The 17,924-nt window shown below is 51.7% G+C and overlaps 4 protein-coding genes and 3 non-coding genes across 13 annotated transcripts; 1 reads left to right on the top strand and 6 right to left on the bottom strand.

The window, feature by feature from the left end:
• Positions 1-871: 871 nt before the first annotated feature.
• Sox15 (SRY-box transcription factor 15) lies at positions 872-3,277 on the top strand. The gene is made up of 2 exons (XM_075992021.1): positions 872-2,443; positions 2,994-3,277. The coding sequence occupies exons 1-2, from the start codon at positions 1,917-1,919 to the stop codon at positions 3,148-3,150; spliced, it is 684 nt and encodes a 227-aa protein (XP_075848136.1). The 5' UTR covers positions 872-1,916; the 3' UTR covers positions 3,151-3,277.
• Positions 3,276-7,992, bottom strand: Mpdu1 (mannose-P-dolichol utilization defect 1). Of its 5 annotated transcripts, XM_075992015.1 has the most exons (7): positions 7,587-7,989; positions 5,101-5,166; positions 4,854-4,986; positions 4,454-4,539; positions 4,240-4,358; positions 3,994-4,104; positions 3,276-3,883 (listed from the first exon to the last, which is right to left on the bottom strand). In XM_075992015.1, exons 1-7 carry the CDS (start codon positions 7,687-7,689, stop codon positions 3,758-3,760), a joined length of 744 nt encoding a protein of 247 aa, XP_075848130.1. In that variant the 5' UTR covers positions 7,690-7,989; the 3' UTR covers positions 3,276-3,757. The 5 variants fall into 5 exon arrangements, with proteins under 5 accessions (XP_075848130.1, XP_075848132.1, XP_075848134.1 ...); XM_075992017.1 differs by lacking the exon at positions 4,854-4,986 and having other exon boundaries at positions 7,587-7,987; XM_075992019.1 differs by lacking the exon at positions 4,854-4,986 and having other exon boundaries at positions 4,454-4,574; positions 7,587-7,640.
• A 1,131-nt stretch (positions 7,993-9,123) lies between these two features.
• On the bottom strand, positions 9,124-11,076 carry Cd68 (CD68 molecule). The gene is made up of 6 exons (XM_075992006.1): positions 10,927-11,076; positions 10,401-10,849; positions 10,163-10,282; positions 9,956-10,034; positions 9,678-9,848; positions 9,124-9,459 (listed from the first exon to the last, which is right to left on the bottom strand). Exons 1-6 carry the CDS (start codon positions 10,970-10,972, stop codon positions 9,326-9,328), a joined length of 999 nt encoding a protein of 332 aa, XP_075848121.1. The 5' UTR covers positions 10,973-11,076; the 3' UTR covers positions 9,124-9,325.
• A 711-nt stretch (positions 11,077-11,787) lies between these two features.
• Eif4a1 (eukaryotic translation initiation factor 4A1) lies at positions 11,788-17,280 on the bottom strand. 3 transcript variants are annotated; one of them, XM_075992003.1, is made up of 11 exons: positions 17,181-17,280; positions 15,885-15,933; positions 15,546-15,678; positions 15,158-15,297; positions 13,947-14,115; positions 13,514-13,623; positions 13,271-13,414; positions 13,056-13,193; positions 12,866-12,955; positions 12,543-12,622; positions 11,788-12,458 (listed from the first exon to the last, which is right to left on the bottom strand). In XM_075992003.1, exons 1-11 carry the CDS (start codon positions 17,201-17,203, stop codon positions 12,314-12,316), a joined length of 1,221 nt encoding a protein of 406 aa, XP_075848118.1. In that variant the 5' UTR covers positions 17,204-17,280; the 3' UTR covers positions 11,788-12,313. The 3 variants fall into 3 exon arrangements, with proteins under 3 accessions (XP_075848118.1, XP_075848119.1, XP_075848120.1); XM_075992004.1 differs by lacking the exon at positions 17,181-17,280 and adding an exon at positions 16,526-16,652; XM_075992005.1 differs by lacking the exon at positions 17,181-17,280 and adding an exon at positions 16,299-16,381.
• On the bottom strand, positions 12,683-12,822 carry LOC142832045 (small nucleolar RNA SNORA67). The gene has a single exon (XR_012907138.1). It is a non-coding gene; the product is annotated as a small nucleolar RNA SNORA67 (small nucleolar RNA).
• LOC142832079 (small nucleolar RNA SNORD10) lies at positions 13,718-13,858 on the bottom strand. The gene has a single exon (XR_012907168.1). It is a non-coding gene; the product is annotated as a small nucleolar RNA SNORD10 (small nucleolar RNA).
• LOC142832063 (small nucleolar RNA SNORA48) lies at positions 14,817-14,960 on the bottom strand. Its single transcript, XR_012907154.1, has one exon. It is a non-coding gene; the product is annotated as a small nucleolar RNA SNORA48 (small nucleolar RNA).
• Positions 17,281-17,924: the final 644 nt, after the last annotated feature.

Here is a 17,924-nt window from a genome sequence, read left to right as displayed (position 1 = left end):
TTGCTTGATAGAGTTGGGCCACTCCTAAGCCCTGAGTCACGGGAGGCTAGGCAAGACTGCTTGAAGCTGGATCTGTTCCTGCTAGGAGCTGAGAGTCTGGGCAGGCTATTTAATCGGATTATCTGGGGCCCGGGGCACAGGCTGGGCCTTCATCTGAGGTGAAAATAGGGTTCTCTCAGCATGGCCTCTGGAACCCAGGAGGGTCAGCAAGTATTTCTGGCCTGGTGTTGCTCTGACTCCAGAATCCACACCCTTGACCTTAGCTTTTGGGGTCTCCAGGGAGAAGAGGTATGATTATAGAGTTGGGAGACTCCAGACCTATGTTGGACAGTACACTGAGGGCTGAAGGTGATCCTAAATAGGGCGTCCCTGAATGCCTTGACAGAGAAGCCATGACCTTAAAATGTAGTGAACTTAGATCCTTAAATATTTATCAGGGGTTGGAGAGATGGCTCAGAGGTTAAGAACTCTGGATGCTTGCTCTTCCAGAGGACCTGAGTTCAATTCCCAGCAACCACATGGTGGCTCACAATCTTCCATAATGAGATCTTGTGCCACCTTCTGGCCTGAAGGGATACACGCAGGCAGAACACTGTATACATAATAAATATGTCCAGGTGATGGTGTTACACACCTTTACTCTCTGTACTTGGGAGCCAGAGATCCATCTGCCTCTGCCTCCTAAGTACCTGATACATCCTGTTCGTTTTTCAGGACAGTTTCTCTGTGTAGCCCTGGTTGTCCTGGAACTCACTTTGTGGATCGGGCATCTGCCTGTCTCTGCCTCCCAAGCACTGAGAGTAAAGGCATGCAACACCAGAGCTGTATGGTGCAGTCCCTGTCTCAAATAATGACATTTAAAAAAGTATTTATCAGGGCAGTAAAGATAGCTCAGAGGACATGGGAGTGGTGGTACAAACCTTTAATCCTAGCACTCAAGAGGCAGAGGCAGACGAATCTCTTGAGTTTGAGGTCAGCCTGGTCTACAAAGCAAGTTCCAGTACACAGCTGCTAGAGCTGTTACACAGAGAAACCCTGTCTTAAAAACAAAACAACCAAAAAAAAGTATCTCTGGTGCAGAGTCCTTTGGCTGCTCCTGGTTTGGAAGTAAAGATGAAACTTGCCGTAATTGAGTGGCAGTGGGCAAGTCTCAGGGCTGGAAGTGCTTGAGTGTTCTCATCTGCCCAGGCACCTGCTGGGATGACTCAGAAAACAAAAATGGCCGTGGCCTATCTTCTTTGAGTTTCTTACCCCTGGGGCAGTTCAGGATTTGAGGATCAACAGGCACCGGAAAAGGTATTGAGTAGGGAGTGACCCTGGGGACATCTGATGCTCAAGCTTGATCCCACCAAGGAAAGGAATTTGCTTTAAATTGCTGGTAAAAAGTTGACAATTTAGCCATTGGGGTCATTAGGCCAGACATCCAGACCTTGGGTGGAGAGGGGCGTGGTGCCCCAGGGGAGGTGTCTGGGCTGCGAAGAACAGGACACCAGAGTTTGTGTGTGTCGGGACAGCACAGCCTCTGGGAGGGATTGGGGGAGGAGTCGGGCTTTAAGAACCTTCCACCCAGGCTGAGCACAGGTGGGGAAGTTGTGTGGCACCTGGGTTCACTCCCGGCAGCTGTGGGAGCTTTGGAAACCAAGAACCTCACCAAGTCGCAGCCTCCACAGAAGGCTCCCTCCCGCCCCAGCAGAGGGTGGGGAGAGGGACTGGCAGTAGCTAGACTTGAGAGGGCACAACCTCTTCAGGACACTGGTGACAGACAGGATTCGGCATTCCGCTTTCCAGAGGTGACGGATTCACTCCTGGGAGCAAAGGTTCGAGTCAAGGACTCTGGAAGATACTTACGTACCCAGACTTTACTCTGGGAGGAGGGCATTCAAGACGCCCCCTCAAAGACGCTTTACTTTAAACCCATGGCGCTGCCCGGCTCCTCACAAGCCCAGACTTGGGGCTTGGAGCCTCCGGTCCCGACAGCCTCTTTGTCCTTGCGACCTCAGGAGCAGGAGGGTGCTGGGAGCCCTGGAGCGTCTGGGGGGCTTCCGCTGGAGAAGGTGAAGCGGCCCATGAACGCCTTCATGGTGTGGAGCTCTGTTCAGCGCCGCCAGATGGCGCAGCAGAACCCCAAGATGCACAACTCTGAGATCTCGAAGCGCCTGGGCGCGCAGTGGAAGCTGCTGGACGACGAAGAGAAGCGTCCCTTCGTGGAGGAGGCCAAGCGGCTACGAGCCCGTCACCTACGCGACTACCCCGACTACAAGTACAGGCCTCGGCGCAAGAGCAAGAACTCGGGCACCGGGTCTGTCCACTTCAGCCAGGGAGGAGGCGGCCTGACCTGTGGTGGCCCGCACTGGGGGCCCGGGTACACAACTACGCAAGGGAGCAGAGGCTTTGGGTACCAGCCTCCCGACTATTCGTCAGCCTACCTGCCCGGCAGTTACACGTGAGTGCCTGGTTGTCCCCCACCACCACTCTGCAATTCTTCCTGAAGGCTGGGTGGGGATGAAAGCCAGAGGGCTAAGTTGGGAGAACGCCAGTCCATCCTAGCAGAAGCCACACCAGGCAGTTGGGTGGGAGAGCTCAGAAAATTCAGAACAGAGGCTTGTCCGTCTCAGGTTAATGTATTCTACTTTCTGAACTCCGTTTCTCCATTGTTGATGGCCCTTGTGTGACCTGGCTTCCTCTCCCAGCCCCTGGGGCAAGGAGAGGCCAAGCCTATCCTGTTGCTACTTCCTGGCCTGCTGCCCCAAGAGGCGAACAGCATGCAGCACGCAAGACAGCTCCTGAGCGTGCCCCAACAGAGCTACCTTGCTCTTTAAGCCATCCTAGGGTCTTGTTCCATGCCTGCTGTACCCAAGCATGGCTGGCTGAATAGCAAATTCTAACCCGGTCTACTGCAAACTGGTCAGACCAGTCTCCTACTGTGTTGGGGACACTGCCCAGTCTCTCCAACCCAGAAGTGTAACCTCCAAACCCCATGTTTCTCTCTACAGCTCTTCCCATTGTAGACCGGAGGCCCCCTCGTCGTGCTCCCTTCCTCAGAGTGATCCTAGGCTCCAGGGGGAGCTAATGCCCTCTTTTCCCACTTACTTATCCCCAGGCTCTACCACTCCATACAATACTTCCCTTGCTGGTGCCCCATGTCTGTAACCCACTTTTAACTGGCAGAGACATCCAGGGCCAACCCCACAGACCCATCCCTTTCCAGTTCAGAGGCCTACAAGTCTCCCAAGGAAGCAGAATGCACAAACCTACACTAAATGCAATTTTGTACAATGAAAGCCGGTCTCTGAGTCTTTATTGTCTCATTACAGCAGCAGCCCATGTCTTCTCCACACCCTTCCCTTCCGTCTGGACCTGCCACAGCAGGAGCCTCCCCACCCCACCCCGAGGCCCTTATCTGAGTCATTCTCCCCTCCCCCACCTCCAGAACTGGGGTCCAATAGATTATCCCAGCCAGGTGGCAGAGGGAAGCAGCCACAAGCTCCCAACCACGTTTGTCCAGGCTCTGTCCTCTGCCCAGAAGGAAGGTAAGTGGACAAGGCATGACATTGCTCCAATAAGAAGATAGCTGCTTAGAAGGCAGCCTCAGCCCCTGCTGAAACGAGTATGTGCTGTTTACGCGAACCCTGGCTCAGGAGGCTGCAGTTACAGTGGAATGGAGGATGATTAAGTTGAACCAGCAGACCAGGTCCTGTGGAGGGACCTGAAGGTAGTGGCCGGATGGAATGGAATGGTTCTAGAAGCTGCCCCAGCACTACTGCTCCTTTTTCTGTTTGTGGGGAGGCTTTGCATTCCAGTAGAAGAGGACCTGGGCAGCAATGAGGCCGTTGCAGAGGGAAGAGACCACAAAGACTCCAGCCATGAGGGGGTCTCCAGTTTCCTGTTTAGGAGAGACAGCACAGATCTAGAAAGGTTCCAGAGGAAGCAGCTTACTACTCAGCTGAGTGCATGAGGTTTTAGTGCCCTCTAGAGGACAGAAGGTGCACTCACCTGAACAGAAGTGAAGATCCGGGCCAAAGAGCCCCCAAACAGCATAAACACTGTGATAGCGGAAAGCTGGCCCGTGTGCCCATTATGGTAGTTGGTGGCTGCCTGGAGCAACTAGAGAAATTCATACTTTGGCTTCTTGTCACCTGAACTAATGCCTTCATTTCCCCCAGACTAACAGTCCACCCTTTGAGGTTCCATTCTGCCTCCACCACACAGCACACACATCCTTTCACTCGGATTACCCACCTTCCCCACCACCACAGCAGGCACATTGGAGGCCTGGAGCAGGGTCACTACAGCCAGAGGCGTGAGTGGGGAGAGCAGCGCCAGCAGGAGCATCGCATAACAGGCAAGGAAAGCAACGCCTACGGGTCAGGGAGACAAGGAGCCCTCTTGAACCTCCTGAGTCCCCAACAAGATCCCCAAAATCCACGCTTGCTCTCCAGCAATTCCCTGGCACCTTTGACGGTCTCTCCTCTGTAGTGCATGACCAGGAAGCAGATGGCAATTGTCTGGAGTGTCAGGAACAGTGCTTCACCCCAAGAGCTGTAGAGTCAAGAGTTGGGAGGGAAAAGGCAGGCCTGGAAAGAGGCGGGAAAAGCCTCCATAGCCATCCACCAGGCCTGTGCTCCCCCCCCCGCCTACCCCAGACCTGGCTCACTGACTACACTTCTGCGAGGGCTGTAGCCCTTGCTAGGGCTGGAGAAGAGCTCAGCAGGCAAAGGTACTTGCCTGAGTTCCAGCCCCAGGATCCACACTGGAAGAAGAGAACCAGCTCCTACAAGTTGTCTCTGAGCACTCCCCGCTCCCCAGTAAATAAATAACAACTAGGCCTTGGGAGTGAGGAGTGGGCCCCTCACCTGAAGGGGAAGTTGTTGGTGATGCTGTAGACCACAGTTCCAGTCAACGCCGTGAGCTCCAGCATCACTGACTGGAGACTCAGTCCTTCAGCACTCTTGGCTCCCAAGATTTTAAAGATCTGGGGCAGCTTTACTGGGGGAAAGAAGGGCACGGCTGGGGAAGAAGCATACTATCCCGAGCCCGTGGCATTAGCCTCTCAACACCCCACCTTTACTTGAACAGAAGGAAGGAACTATATATACATACCCAGGAGTGACCCAGCCACTATGCCCAGCCCAAGGCCTTTGCTGAGGAGAATCTTGAGGCAGGGAACTGAGAAGAGAGAAGGAAGTAAGCAAACAGGTCTCTGGAACCCAGGTGAGGACCTCATAAGCTGTTCCCTCTCCCCTCACCCTTGGCATGGCCACCACAGCAGTAAGTCTCCGTTTGGGGGACGGGGGAAATGATGGGGCAGGGAGCCTTCCTGCTGCAAACATCTTACATCCAGACTAGGTATGCTGCCAAAGCAGCTTCTACCTGAACGCCTTTCCCCTGCCCAACCTTCTATTTCCTACAAACTCATCAGATAATTAATGACCTGAGTTCAATCCAGGATCCACGTGATTGCTTACAACTACAATGAGATCTGGTGCCTTCTCCTGGCCTGCAGGCATACATGCAGGCAGAACACTGTATACATAATAAATAAAAAAAATCATTAGGACAGCTTGTTGTGGTGCATGCTTGTAATCTCATTTAATCTCTGTGAATTTAAGGTCAGTCAGAGTTACATAGTGAGACCCTGTCTTTAAAAACTATTGCCAGGTGTGGTGGCACACGCCTTTAATCTCGGAGAGATCTCTATGAGTTCGAAGCTACAACATACATAGTGAGTTCTAGGACAGTCAAGGCTCTGTAGGAACCATCTCAAAAAAATAAGGCTCGAGAGATGGCTCAGTTGTTAAAAGCACTGGCTGCTCTTCCAGAGGACCCAGGTTCAATTCCCAGTACCCACATGGAGTTCACAACTGCCAAACTCCAATTCCAGAAAGATCTGGCACCCTCACACACATACACACAGGCAAAACACCAATGCACATAGAACAAAAATAAAAAAATACTGCGCAGCCGGGCGATGGTGGCGCACGCCTTTAATCCCAGCACTCGGGAGGCAGAGGCAGGCGGATCTCTGTGAGTCCGAGACCAGCCTGGTCTACAAGAGCTAGTTCCAGGACAGGCTCCAAAACCACAGAGAAACCCTGTCTCGAAAAAACCAAAAAAAAAAAAAAAAATACTGCGCCAGTAAGATGGCTCTGCTGCTAAGTCTGATGACCTGAGTGTGCAGAAGTAGATGCACACAACAAAGGTGGATTTTAAATATGGGCTGAAGGGCTGGCTTAGTAGTTAAGAGTACCTACTACTCTTTCAGGGGTCAGAATCCCTGCTCCCATGCTGGGACTCCCAAGCTTACAACTGTCTCTAACTCCAGTTCCAGTGATCTCTTGTGTCTCGGGCATCTTCAGGCCCCTGCATTCACAGGTCTGTATCTATAGACACTGTGTGTGGACACAAAAGGTGTGTGTGATGCTCAGGTGACAACTCTGGAGCCAGCTCTCCTGTTCTGCCTTTCTGCAGGTCACCAGCCTCACAGCCATTTCACCAGTTTCACACGAACATGTAGCCGCCCAGGCATGACCGCCATTGCTTTTCAGTTATACAGGTATTGCTCAAGAGTTTCCTGACCCTTTCCTTTCTCTTTAAATGGTCTCCTTCCAAAGGCAAATCTTTACAGCATACATTCCTGAATCTTCTGGTTGTTCCCTATTCAGTGGCCAAACCTGCTCTTCCAGGGCTTGCTTTTTTATCATCTAGTATTTATCATTTATTTATTTTGGTTTCTCAAGACGAGGTTTCTCTGTGTAGACGCTACAGTCTTGGAACTCACCTTGCAGACCAGGCTGTCCTTGAACTCAGAGACCTTCCTGCCTCTGCTGACATTAAAAGTAAGGGAGGGCCAGTGCTCCTGGCAGTTTCCCTAGCACTGAGTCCTTGACCAGGAGGGAATTTAGCCCAGCAGGAGTCTGACTACTGCAAGCCAAACCGCACTAGAACAGTATCTCTGAATCTGTGAGCTGAGCAGAGCGGAAAGATGGAGGGCCTTACCAACGGCTCCCACAGCTGGAACCCCTGGCCATGGCCTTGCCTTGTTAAGAAAGGGAAAGGAAGGTAATGGGATGAGATAGCTCATCCCTGTACTCCCACCATGGTAGCCGAGGAAGGGTAGCCTGTGCTACATAGTAAGTTCAGTCAGCGCCGGGTGAGAATGCATCTCAAAGGGGGGGGGGCGGTGTCTGTCTGTCTGTCTGCGTTCAGTGTTGGGATGGAAGGAGTAGCTCTATACGCCCGGCTGGGATTTTAATTTTATTTTATAAAACATGAGTTCTCCAGGCTGGGGACAGAGCTCGGTGAGCAGAGTGGTTGCCTTGCACGTCCGAGGCCCTGAATTCCCCAACCCAGAAAGGGAGGTGGGGGTTACGTACTTTCCAGACCGTAAAACACAAATTTTAACTATTTTCGGGCGACTCCCCCTCATGCCCAAATATGGCACCTTCCCTAGGCAGGGGCCAGAACACTTCCGCCCTCTTCAGAAGCGCCTTCCGGCGCAGCTTCGCGTGACCAACCCCGGTACTGCTCACACCAATTCACGGCCCGGGGTTGCTCGAACTAGGCTTTAAAGGCTGAATAAAACTCACCATGAAGCAAGTCCCATTGGACGAAAAGTTGATCATAGCATTTCTCAGGTAAAAGAACCGGCACCAGCACCCGTTTGAACGGCCCGTCCGCCTCGCCCGCCATGTTGGAACGCTAGCTTCCGCCAGGCTGGGTCGCCCCGCCATTACCCACGCCGCGCATGCGCGCTCGCCTGCAGCCTCTCTTCCCCCGGGGACGGTGCAGCACCGCCCCTTCTACTGCCATCCCTGCCTCGGTTACCCGAGATTGCTCTCCTCCACCGACGGCGCCTTGACGTTCGAATTTTAAAGCGTATCCGAGTTGTACGCCTGCGCAGTTAGGACTTCTGCGCTTTTGTTTAGGCTATCAGTTCTGAAAAAAAGATTTATCCCTCCGCCTTTCTCCGTCCCTCCTGCGTATGCGCCATCTTCTCTCGACTAACTTTATATTTGAAGTTGGAAAGGAAAAAAATACGAGTCTTCAAAATGGCGCTGCAGTTCTATTATTTTTCCCGCTTGATTTCTCCGGAAAGAATGGCGTCGGGGAGAGGCCATTCTGAGCCAGGCATCCCTCCTAGTCCCCTGCTTCTTCCTCTGGTTTGTCCAGGTCTTGGAAAATGACCTTGAAGTAGAAGAGGAGCAGACTCAGCTACAGGAGAGCAGCCCCTGACACAATAGGCAGCCGCTGCTATGTGTAGGCTGGAACCCTGAGGGTGATGGTCCAGAGGGCATAGGCAAAAGGTCCCCAATATCCCTTGTTTGGGAAAAGACACCTAGGGTCACCCCATATTGCATTCCAGTACCCAGCACCCGGACACCGGCTCCATGCCCTCCCGATGGATGCGCCTGGCTCTCAGGCTGTATGTAGGGCGCTCGTAAATAGTTTCCCTGCTCCTTGTTACTGGAGGGTGGAGCTGGGCTGGTTCTGCCACATGCACCTCTCAGCAGCGAGGGGCACCAGCCCACCAAGAATTTGGTCTACTGAGTCCCAGGGCTGCTGAGACTACACAGAAAAGCCTGTCCTAAAAAAAACAGGAAAGCTTATTCTTGATTTTGGTGCAGTGGGAAGTCCAATTTTAGAATCTGGTCGTGGGCTCCCCTCCAATAGCATTACCCCCTTGCCCTCTGGTGCCCAGGCATTAAGAGTATGTTTGCTGGGTTGTTGTTGTTCTACCCACTGCTTCCGTGGGTCGCACAGTTCTTTGCAGTGAGCTCTTCGGTGAATCTTGCCCTCACAACAGACAGTAGGACTCTCATTGCTCAGCAACCACTGGCTTCACCCATTTGAAATGAAATGACATGGCCGCCTACTCCTATTTTGGCTGTGCTGTACCTGTAGCTTGTCAGGAACAGGATGCCAGGATCGTCTGATCCATTATGTTAAGGGAATGGGTAGCCATTGGCCCCAGAAGAGAGGAAAGGAATTTTGGCAGCTTCACCAGCAGCTGTGCCAGACACAGAAGGATGAAACCATGAAGGCGTTTGGTCACTCTGGTATTTTCATCTCTTCTTGCCAGCTGTCTCCTGGTGAGTCAACCATGGGGAGGCACAATAAGGCACATGACAAGAAACTCGTGGCTTTTAATCCTGACAGGGCATGCGAAGCCTTTTTTTGTGAACAGGAGTAGGATACCATTTTTGTTTATTAATTGCCCCCATCACAAAATCTCCAATTTTGTTCTTAAAGATAGGGAAGGAAAATAACTCGGTAGAGTCAGTGGCATGCTAACGAGATGAGGGGGCTCCTTGGTGGGAGCCGATGCTCATAGGGGCTGGTAGGCGGACTGTCGTCTCCGGGTAATGCAGAAGGCAATGAGCACGAAGGCAAGGAGGCCAAGGAGGACCAGGCCAATGATGAGAGGCAGCCAGAGGGATTGGTCATTGGTGCAGGAGACGCCTGGGAGAAAGGGAGACGGTTAGGGATTGCTGCAGTGGTGCCTGGGACAAAGGGGGAGGGGGAAGAACACAGGGGTGATGCTCTAAATTAACCCCATAACTTAGAGCAGTAAGCAAGGGGGCATAGGTAGTCTTGTAGAGACGACTAGGGTGTAGAAAGAGAGAGCTCTGGGGAGAGTGCGGGGAGATTCTCGGGAAGGAAGAGGTAGAGGGTCTTACATGGCCCCAAGTGTCCTGTGTTGGGCAGCTGAGCAGCCTGTAGCCTCAGGGAGAGCAGGTCGAGATGAACAGTTGGAGAAAGAACTATGCTTGTATTTCTGCAACAGAAGCTTTGACCCAGGGGAGCTTGGAGCTCTTGAAGAGATGAGTTCTGGGCTGAGAATGTCCACTCTGAAGAAGTCAGTAATGAAGAGTCAAATCCAGTCCACTCCCAACTCCCAAGTCCTCTGTTCCCTCCACACTAGCTAGTGTGGTGAGGAGAAAGGAAGGTTACTCACGTGTTGCGTGTGGGAAGGACACGTTGTATTCCACTGCCATATAGTTGAGGTAGACCATATTCTGGCTGTGCTCCAGGTCCTTGAGGTGAACACAGAGGATCAGAGCAGCAGGGATAGTGGCATCATGTCCACAGAGCAAGAAGGTAGGCGCAGGGGGCATGGGTATGGGGCACAGGAGAGGAAAGGATGAAGACAAAGCTGTCTAACCTTTTTGAATCCAAAGGTAAGCTGTCCATCAGGAAATAGGAGAAGCAGGTGGGGAGAGGAACCGACACAGCCCCCCTGGACCTTGGTTTTGTTGGGATTCAATGTAGAGATGCCCCAGGCCTACAGAAGTGAGAAAATAGTGAAATTACATGGCTGGGCCTCGCAATGTTTCTTATCCCCACCTCTGTTCTCCTCCTTCTGACCACAACAGGACTTGACTCTTGCCCCTTAGCTTTACCTTTCCTCCACTCTGGGTTGGGTACAGGATTCGAATCTGAATTTGTGCTTGGAGCTGAGCACAGGGCTGGGAGCCATTGGTCCATGTGTAGTTTCCGAGAGTCGCTGTGCTGCCTGGACTAGGACTAGGAGAGGGTGGATATGGTCCTGGGTGAGGGCCGGTGGTGGTGGTGGAGAATCCTGGACTAGTAGCAGTGCCGTTGTTTGTGGTGGGATGAACTGTGGCGTTCCCATGACTGGTGGTCGTGGCAGGGTTGTGAGTGGAAGTTGAGGGTCCGGAACTGGTAGTATTACTTGTTGGATGAACTGTAATATTCCCGTGGGTGGTAGTGATGGGCCTGTGGCTGGTCGTAGGACTTGCTGTGCTTTCTGTAGTTGTAGGCGTCACCGTGAAGGATGGCAGGAGAGTAGCAGCTTTTTTGTGAGGACACTCTTTCCCTGTTCCTTGGGCTTTCAGCAAGATTGGTTAACAATCTAGGTAGAGGTTCCTGCCCAAGAGCTCTCTCCCACCCCTCAATTCTCCTTACCTACAAGAAGTCCCAGTGAGACCAAGCAAAGCACTTCGAGCCTCATGGTAGAAGAGTTCAGAGTCCAGCTGGGCTGTGCTAGCTTCTTCCTCAATCCTCTTGGAAGAGGAAATGAAAGTTGTACTTCCCTTAACTAAGATAATCCCACCCCAAACCTGACTCAGACACCTCCGCTCCCATGTTAGTCACTGGCTTTCACAACTAAGCTGTGATTGGCAGTGGCCTTTTGAGTGGGAGGTACAAAGTCTTGGTTACCACGTGAAAAATGAGGCAGTTGACTCAAGAGGATCTTACCTAAGCAAAACTTGCTCTACTTGGTTATTTAGAAGACTGAGAAATGCGTTTTCCTCATTGGTCAGAAACCTAACCCCACCTGTGTGCACCACCTTCAAACCCAGCACTACTGAGGCAGGCAGATCTAAGAGGCCAACCTGGTCCATACTCTCAGGACAGAGGGAGCCCCCTTCCACCAACTCAAAGGAGGCAATCAGCATCCATATCTGGGTTGGGCTTCAGCTATGACTATGCAGAACTCAGTTTCACTTACTCCTTGACCCCATTACTCTTTATTAGTTCCTCAAGGCTGGAATCACATGACACTTGTGACTAACCTTCTGATCAGGGCATTATACTGTCAATACCACTTTAAATACAGTGGGTCATTTTTTTTCTCTGTAGCTTTTGGAGCCTAGAACTAGCTCTTGAAGACCAGGCTGGCCTCTGCTAGGATTAAAGGTGTGCCTCATTTGTTATTTGTAGGAACACACAGCAAGGAGGCAACACAGCAAATACAATAAGGAACTAGCACAGCTGATCCACGCAAGCAGCAGGTGGCAGAGAAACAAACAAGAAGCCCAAACAGGCAGTTTCCAAGTATTTTTATTCAGAATTCTTGTGTTTGTTTCCTGAATCAATAAATACTATACAAAACAATGTAAAAATGGCTACCATATTCTCTCCCCTGATCCCCTCACCTGGGGAACAATTCCCCGGACAACTTCTTGCAGGGATTCTCCCTGTAGATTTGGTCCAGCAAATGAGGCCAGACATCTTTTAGACCCTTGACTCACTTTGAGACTTGGCCGGGTAAGAAAGCCTTTAGAATCAGGTGACTGACTAGGTTAGGGAAATGATTAGTGTTTTGGGGGGTGGGGGGAGGAGACGGCGCCTGGGGCAGAGCCTACCCCAAAGAAAAGGGTGTCTAAAATGTTCACGGTTCCTTCTTTTTGCCTCAAAAAGTGACATTTATTCAAAGAGAAAAAAAAACAAAAAACAAAAAAACAAAAAACAAGATGTCCATCCCTTGGCTCCCTTCCCTCCCCCCTCCAGCTGTTCCTCAGCCCCCCAGGACTGAACCCTGGCTATGGCCAGGTAGCAGGACAGCCCCTCAAATGAGGTCAGCAACATTGAGGGGCATCTCTTCAATGGAAGTGTTGTAGAATGTCTCAATGTCTCGAAGAGTCCTCTTGTCCTCTTCCGTCACCATGTTAATGGCCACACCTTTACGGCCAAAGCGACCTCCACGGCCAATTCTAAGGAGAAAGGAATATGCAAGTGAGAAAGGGGTGCCCGAGAGTTTGAGCAAGTGAGTTCTGGTACCTCAGATCTTAATTTACCTGTGGATGTAGTTTTCCCTGTTTGTGGGAAGGTCGTAATTGATGACTAGGGAGACCTGCTGCACATCAATGCCTCTGGCCTAGGTCAAGAAAGATGGTAAGAGCTGTCAGAAGGTAATCTACCCAGACTTACTAGGCATACATGTGGGCAACCAAAGGCAGGCAAAGGCAACAAGCAACCCTTGTTCCCCAGACCTCAGGCATGCCAGATTTTCTTCCAAGTTGCTACGTTCCTGAAAGGGGCACTGGTCAGCCCCTTGGAGAGGGAATCACCTTGGACTTACTCCTCCCCTCTTGCTTTCCCTAAACTGGCCTCAACTCACCAACAGGTCAGTGGTAATTAATACTCTGCTAGAACCAGACCGGAACTCCCTCATGATCACATCTCGTTCCTTTTGGTCCATATCGCCATGCTAGAAAATAAGGATGTAACAAATAGCACAAACAAATAGCACAAGGTGTCTTCTGGGCAACCTACACACATAGCTATTAATAAGTTTTGAGAAAACTTACCATGGCAGAAACAGTGAAATCCCGGGCATGCATCTTCTCAGTGAGCCAATCCACCTTCCTTCTCGTATTGATAAAGATTACTGCCTGGGTGATAGTCAGGGTTTCATACAAGTCACACAACGTGTCAAGCTTCCACTCCTGGAGATCCGGAAACATCAGTCAGGGGCTATACCCAACAACTTACTACCAGGTCCGCCTCCTGCACTGGGCCCCACCTCTCGTTCCACATTGATGTAGAATTGGCGGATACCCTCCAGGGTCAACTCTTCCTTCTTAACAAGAATCCGAATGGGGTCTCTCATGAACTTCTTGGTCACCTCAAGGACATCAGAGGGCATTGTAGCAGACAACAAAACTACCTAGTTAGTGGGGGTGAAAATGGATCAGCCACAAGGGTGTTTTGTGCTCCTCACATCACCAAGCCATGTTTACCCCATGAAGACTGCCGCCTTCCTTACCTGTGTGTTACTGTTGAGCTTCTGGAATATATCATAGATCTGGTCCTTGAACCCACGGCTTAGCATCTCATCTGCTTCATCCAGTACAAACATCTTGATATATTTTGGCGCTAGAAGGCAGAAACAATACCAAGCACAGTAAGAAATATAAAATATATTTCACTAAGTTTCTTGGTAAGAGGGCAGCCAAGGGGCAGACAGTCCGCTCTCAGAATATAAGGACTGATCCTTTGCCCAAGACCTCCCTGCTAAGTGAGACAACAGCCCTGGGAAGTAGAACACTACCTGGGCTAAGGCAACAGGGAAGCTGGGCTCAGATGACACGCATGGGGTTCATCACAGAGCAACTCAATTCTAAGTAAGGGAAAACTAGCATCCTAAGAAATGAAACTTGGGAAAGCCACCCAGCAACTAACTGTAAAGTAGTACTTACACAAGTATCTCCGGTTAAGCATATCAAACACCCGGCCAGGAGTGCCCACGATGATATGGGGGGCCTCCATCTGCAGCTTCTGCACCTCAGCACGCACATTGGTGCCCCCAATACAGGCATGACAAGAGGCACCCATGTAGTCTCCTAATGCCATGACCACTTTTTGTATCTGAACACAAAAGAGACATCTCCATTAGCTTGAGCTATGACAGGCCGTTTAATTATCCTACCCGTTACGTGCTGAAAAGCAGCTGTCAATTTAATCTTTTTTGTTTTTTTTAAATATTTATTTATTTGTTATGTATACAATATTCTGTCTGTGTATATCCCTGCAGGCCAGAAGAGGGCACCAGACCCCATTACAGATGGTTGTGAGCCACCATGTGGTTGCTGGGAATTGAACTCAGGACCTTTGAAAGAGCAGGCAATGCTTTTAACCTCTGAGCCATTTCTCCAGCCCTGTCAATTTAATCTTAAGACACCCCCCCCCCCACTGCCATCACAAATGGCAGTCCTGATTTCTAAACACATAGGCTCATAGTAAGTTTTCTATTCTACATGCAACTCTAAAACCCAGGCCAGCCCTTTGGCGTGGAACTCACAGCCTCCACCCACATCACATCCCAAAGGCTAGATTCGGAATGCAACAACATACCCAACATGTTTATTAGATCCCTGCCACAAAACAAGACTTCACTCATGCCGGGCACACGTTCCACTACTGAGTTATACCCCCAGTCCGTACGCAAACAAAACACAATGATCTGGATATACAGGGCCCTCACTGTTAATTCTAATTTCTTGCTTCTATCAACACCCAGATGCTTCAAAATAATCACTAGCTTTAAATAGTTAACACTAGCATTAGGATTTTGTGCCCCAGGCATGAAACAGCTTTGGCCACCAAGCCAGGCATCAAGCTAGGATGAACAAAGGACTGTCATCTGCTCTGCCCCTGGCTGATTTAAGAACAACACCACCACCAAGGTGTCTCTTTGCCCATTGCCAGGGATTCTTTCGTAAAACAGCTGACCCTGCCCAGCCAGCTTGATTCCACAGAACCAAGTTTCGCTAGCAGAAAAACTTGATAATCAACAGCTCTAGAAGCTACCACAAAGATTCTAAAGCCAGCAGTAACAGAAAATGCACCTGCCCTTTCAGTTGCTGCCATTCTTCCACCAGCCATTTAAAAAGGAAGAAACCACTCTTACCTGCTGAGCCAACTCACGAGTGGGTGCCAGAACCAAAGCCTGAGTGGCCTTTAGATCTAACTCAATCTGTTGCAAAATTGATATGGCAAATGTAGCTGTTTTCCCAGTCCCAGACTGGGCTTGAGCAATCACATCATAACCTACAATCAGATCAAGAATTCCATTTGGTAAAGGAGCTTGGGCTCATAGACATTCAGAACCCTAGAGTTCATGGTATCAGTAAGGAAACAAGGATGCAAAGTATGGGGTTCTTGTCACCATGATATTGTGACAACAGACTCCAGGACACCAAAACATTATCAACTACACCCACCTAGGCTAGTCACCGAGCATTAGAAATCTACTTAAGTCAGGGACAGTCCAAATCTATCCTGACAATGATTCTTACCCTTGATACAAGGAAGAATGGCTCGCTGCTGGATGGCAGAGGGCTTCTCAAAACCATAGGCATAAATACCACGGAGGAGAGATTCTGAGAGATTCATGTCATCAAAACTATCCACAATCTCATTCCAGTTACTCTGCAGGATGCAAAGAAATGAAAAGTTAGTAAGACAGTAACATGTTTTACACAAAAGCTGCACAACCACTCCACCCAAGACAGCCACCTCATTCTAGGTGTCTGAAGTCACTGTCACTATAAGGAGGTACCGCCTGTTTGCTTCAGACGTGTACAGCAAAGATTTGAATAGGAGAGAAAATTCATGACAGGGTAGTGGAGTCTCACCTCGATGACACCTTCGGGCTCCATCCCGTCAGGGCCATTGTCTCTGGATCTGTTGATTCAAAGCATTAGTTTTGTTTTCCTGCTGGAGTAGAGCACGGAAGCAAGCAGCCAATTCCCGATCGAACTCCCATTTGTTCCCAAACGACAGTCAAGAGGCACTTTAGAGTGACCCTCCTGTGAAGATCAACGGGCTGTGCCTTCGCACACAAGACGCCGAGATGCGGTGTCTCCTGCCAGACCCACACGGTCTGAGCCCGGCGAAGCAAAGCGTGTGCGCCTCCTCCCCCGCATCAAGGCCACCGGAAGTCCCGCCCTTCACCTCGGAGTTCCGAGGGTGGGCCGTCCCCTTCCCCCCACGTCATGCCGCCCGCGCCCTCCCCCACTCCCTCCGGCCTGCCCCCCCCTTCCCAGTACCCGGATGTGGGAGGCCGCGGGCGGTGGCGGCCTCGCGCACAATGAGCCCCGGCCGAGTTAGCTGAAGGGGAGATTGCACAACACAGACAAGCGAAGCAGACTGGGGGAGGGGAACCTCTCAAGCGGCCATGTGCTCATTCGCTCCGCCACTCGGCGGCGTCTCCCCCGCCATGAAACAATCCGCAACCCGCCCGCCCCCGTCGAGAAATGGCGTCGCCCTCCCATACCTCAGGCCGCTCACCCCCGAAGGAAAGTGGACCTGCCCATCCGCAGTTTGCCAATTGCCCGGCTTGTGCGGCAAAATGGACCCGCCCGCCCGGCGCCGGGTGGGCTCCTGGTGCCTCACGCGGTCGCTCCTCGGGGTTAAGCTCAGTCCTGGCCGTCAAGAAAACCAGCACCCTGAACGGCCGGTTTCTTCTTCCCCGACCCACATTCCAAGAGCGACGTGAAGACCTAGACACCCCTGCTTGTCGCGAGTGGTACCGCCAGAATCCTCCGGAACCCTCGCGCGCGCCCTGCCCGACACAGGGAGGCAACCAGACCAGCCGGCTCCGGGCCGCGCAGCCGCCTCTCCTCTTTCCCACGCTAGGTCGCGACCTCGTCTCGCCTTTCATTACCCGGGCTCTGCGCACCGCACCCCCCCTCGGGCAGAGGCCTCGCGACGAACCTCGCGCCCTCCGCCCTTTCCCATCTCCGCGCTGGTGGCAGCGTCGGCCGTGGATGGCTTCCCCCTTGCCCCCCCCTCTGGACGGTTCCTCCCGGCTCGGTTCCCCCTCAACCGGGTAGGTTTTGGGCGATGGGCCTCTCAACTTCCCCCCCGCGGGACCTTCGAAGGGAGCGGCGGGGTAAGTAGCCACCACCGCTTGCAAATGCTTTTCTTACCGAGAATCCTGACTCGCAGACATGATCCTTACAATCTAGGGCGGAGTGCCCGCCTATCGACAACTTATAGAGCACCCGACCCCGCCCCAGCCATCGCATTGGCTTGGCCGCCTCTGCCCCGCCTGCCGGCACTCTGCAACTCGACGTGACGTTAGTTTGTAGGCGCTTTACCTCGGACGCCCTATTGGGTAATTTGAATGTCTATCAAGGTCGAGGCCCGCCCTGCAACCTCATTGGCTGAAGGGCCCGCCTTTCTCGCTGGTACGGAAGTGACATATAGAAGTCGGACCTCGCGGCAGGGCAGCCATCTTGGAGCCCAGCACCTTTACACGTGCGGAGGCGAGCGTGCCTTAGTCACGTGGTTCAGCGGGTCCTATCAAGCGACGGGGGTGAGGCTTTAGCCTCCGGGGACTTCCGGGCACTCGGGACTACCACTTCCCTTTACATCTCTGCTACAGGTTCCTACCGAAGTTTTGTTCTTCTGACCACTAAAGATTGGTGTGTTCACAGTGCGCCAGGAATGACGGAACCAGTATCGATCTCTCAGGGGATAGGAAGTTTTCCTAGCTGGAGAGAAAAGGATGAAACCCATTTCTTGTCTAACAGGCATAGGGAGGTGTGCTGTCAGGGTACTTGTTTGTTCCCAGCTTCTCTCTCAGGCTCCCTTATTTTTGAGGCTAATTCCTCTTCCTGCCCTCCACTATACTGCCCTGGAGGATCTGTTTGGACGAGGAAGTGTTGGCA

The sequence above is a fragment of the Microtus pennsylvanicus genome, chromosome 11, assembly GCF_037038515.1.
Source record: "Microtus pennsylvanicus isolate mMicPen1 chromosome 11, mMicPen1.hap1, whole genome shotgun sequence".
Taxonomy (NCBI): domain Eukaryota; kingdom Metazoa; phylum Chordata; class Mammalia; order Rodentia; family Cricetidae; genus Microtus; species Microtus pennsylvanicus.
The sequence above is the reverse complement of the archived record's forward strand: the minus strand, read 5'-3'. Positions and strand labels throughout refer to the sequence as shown.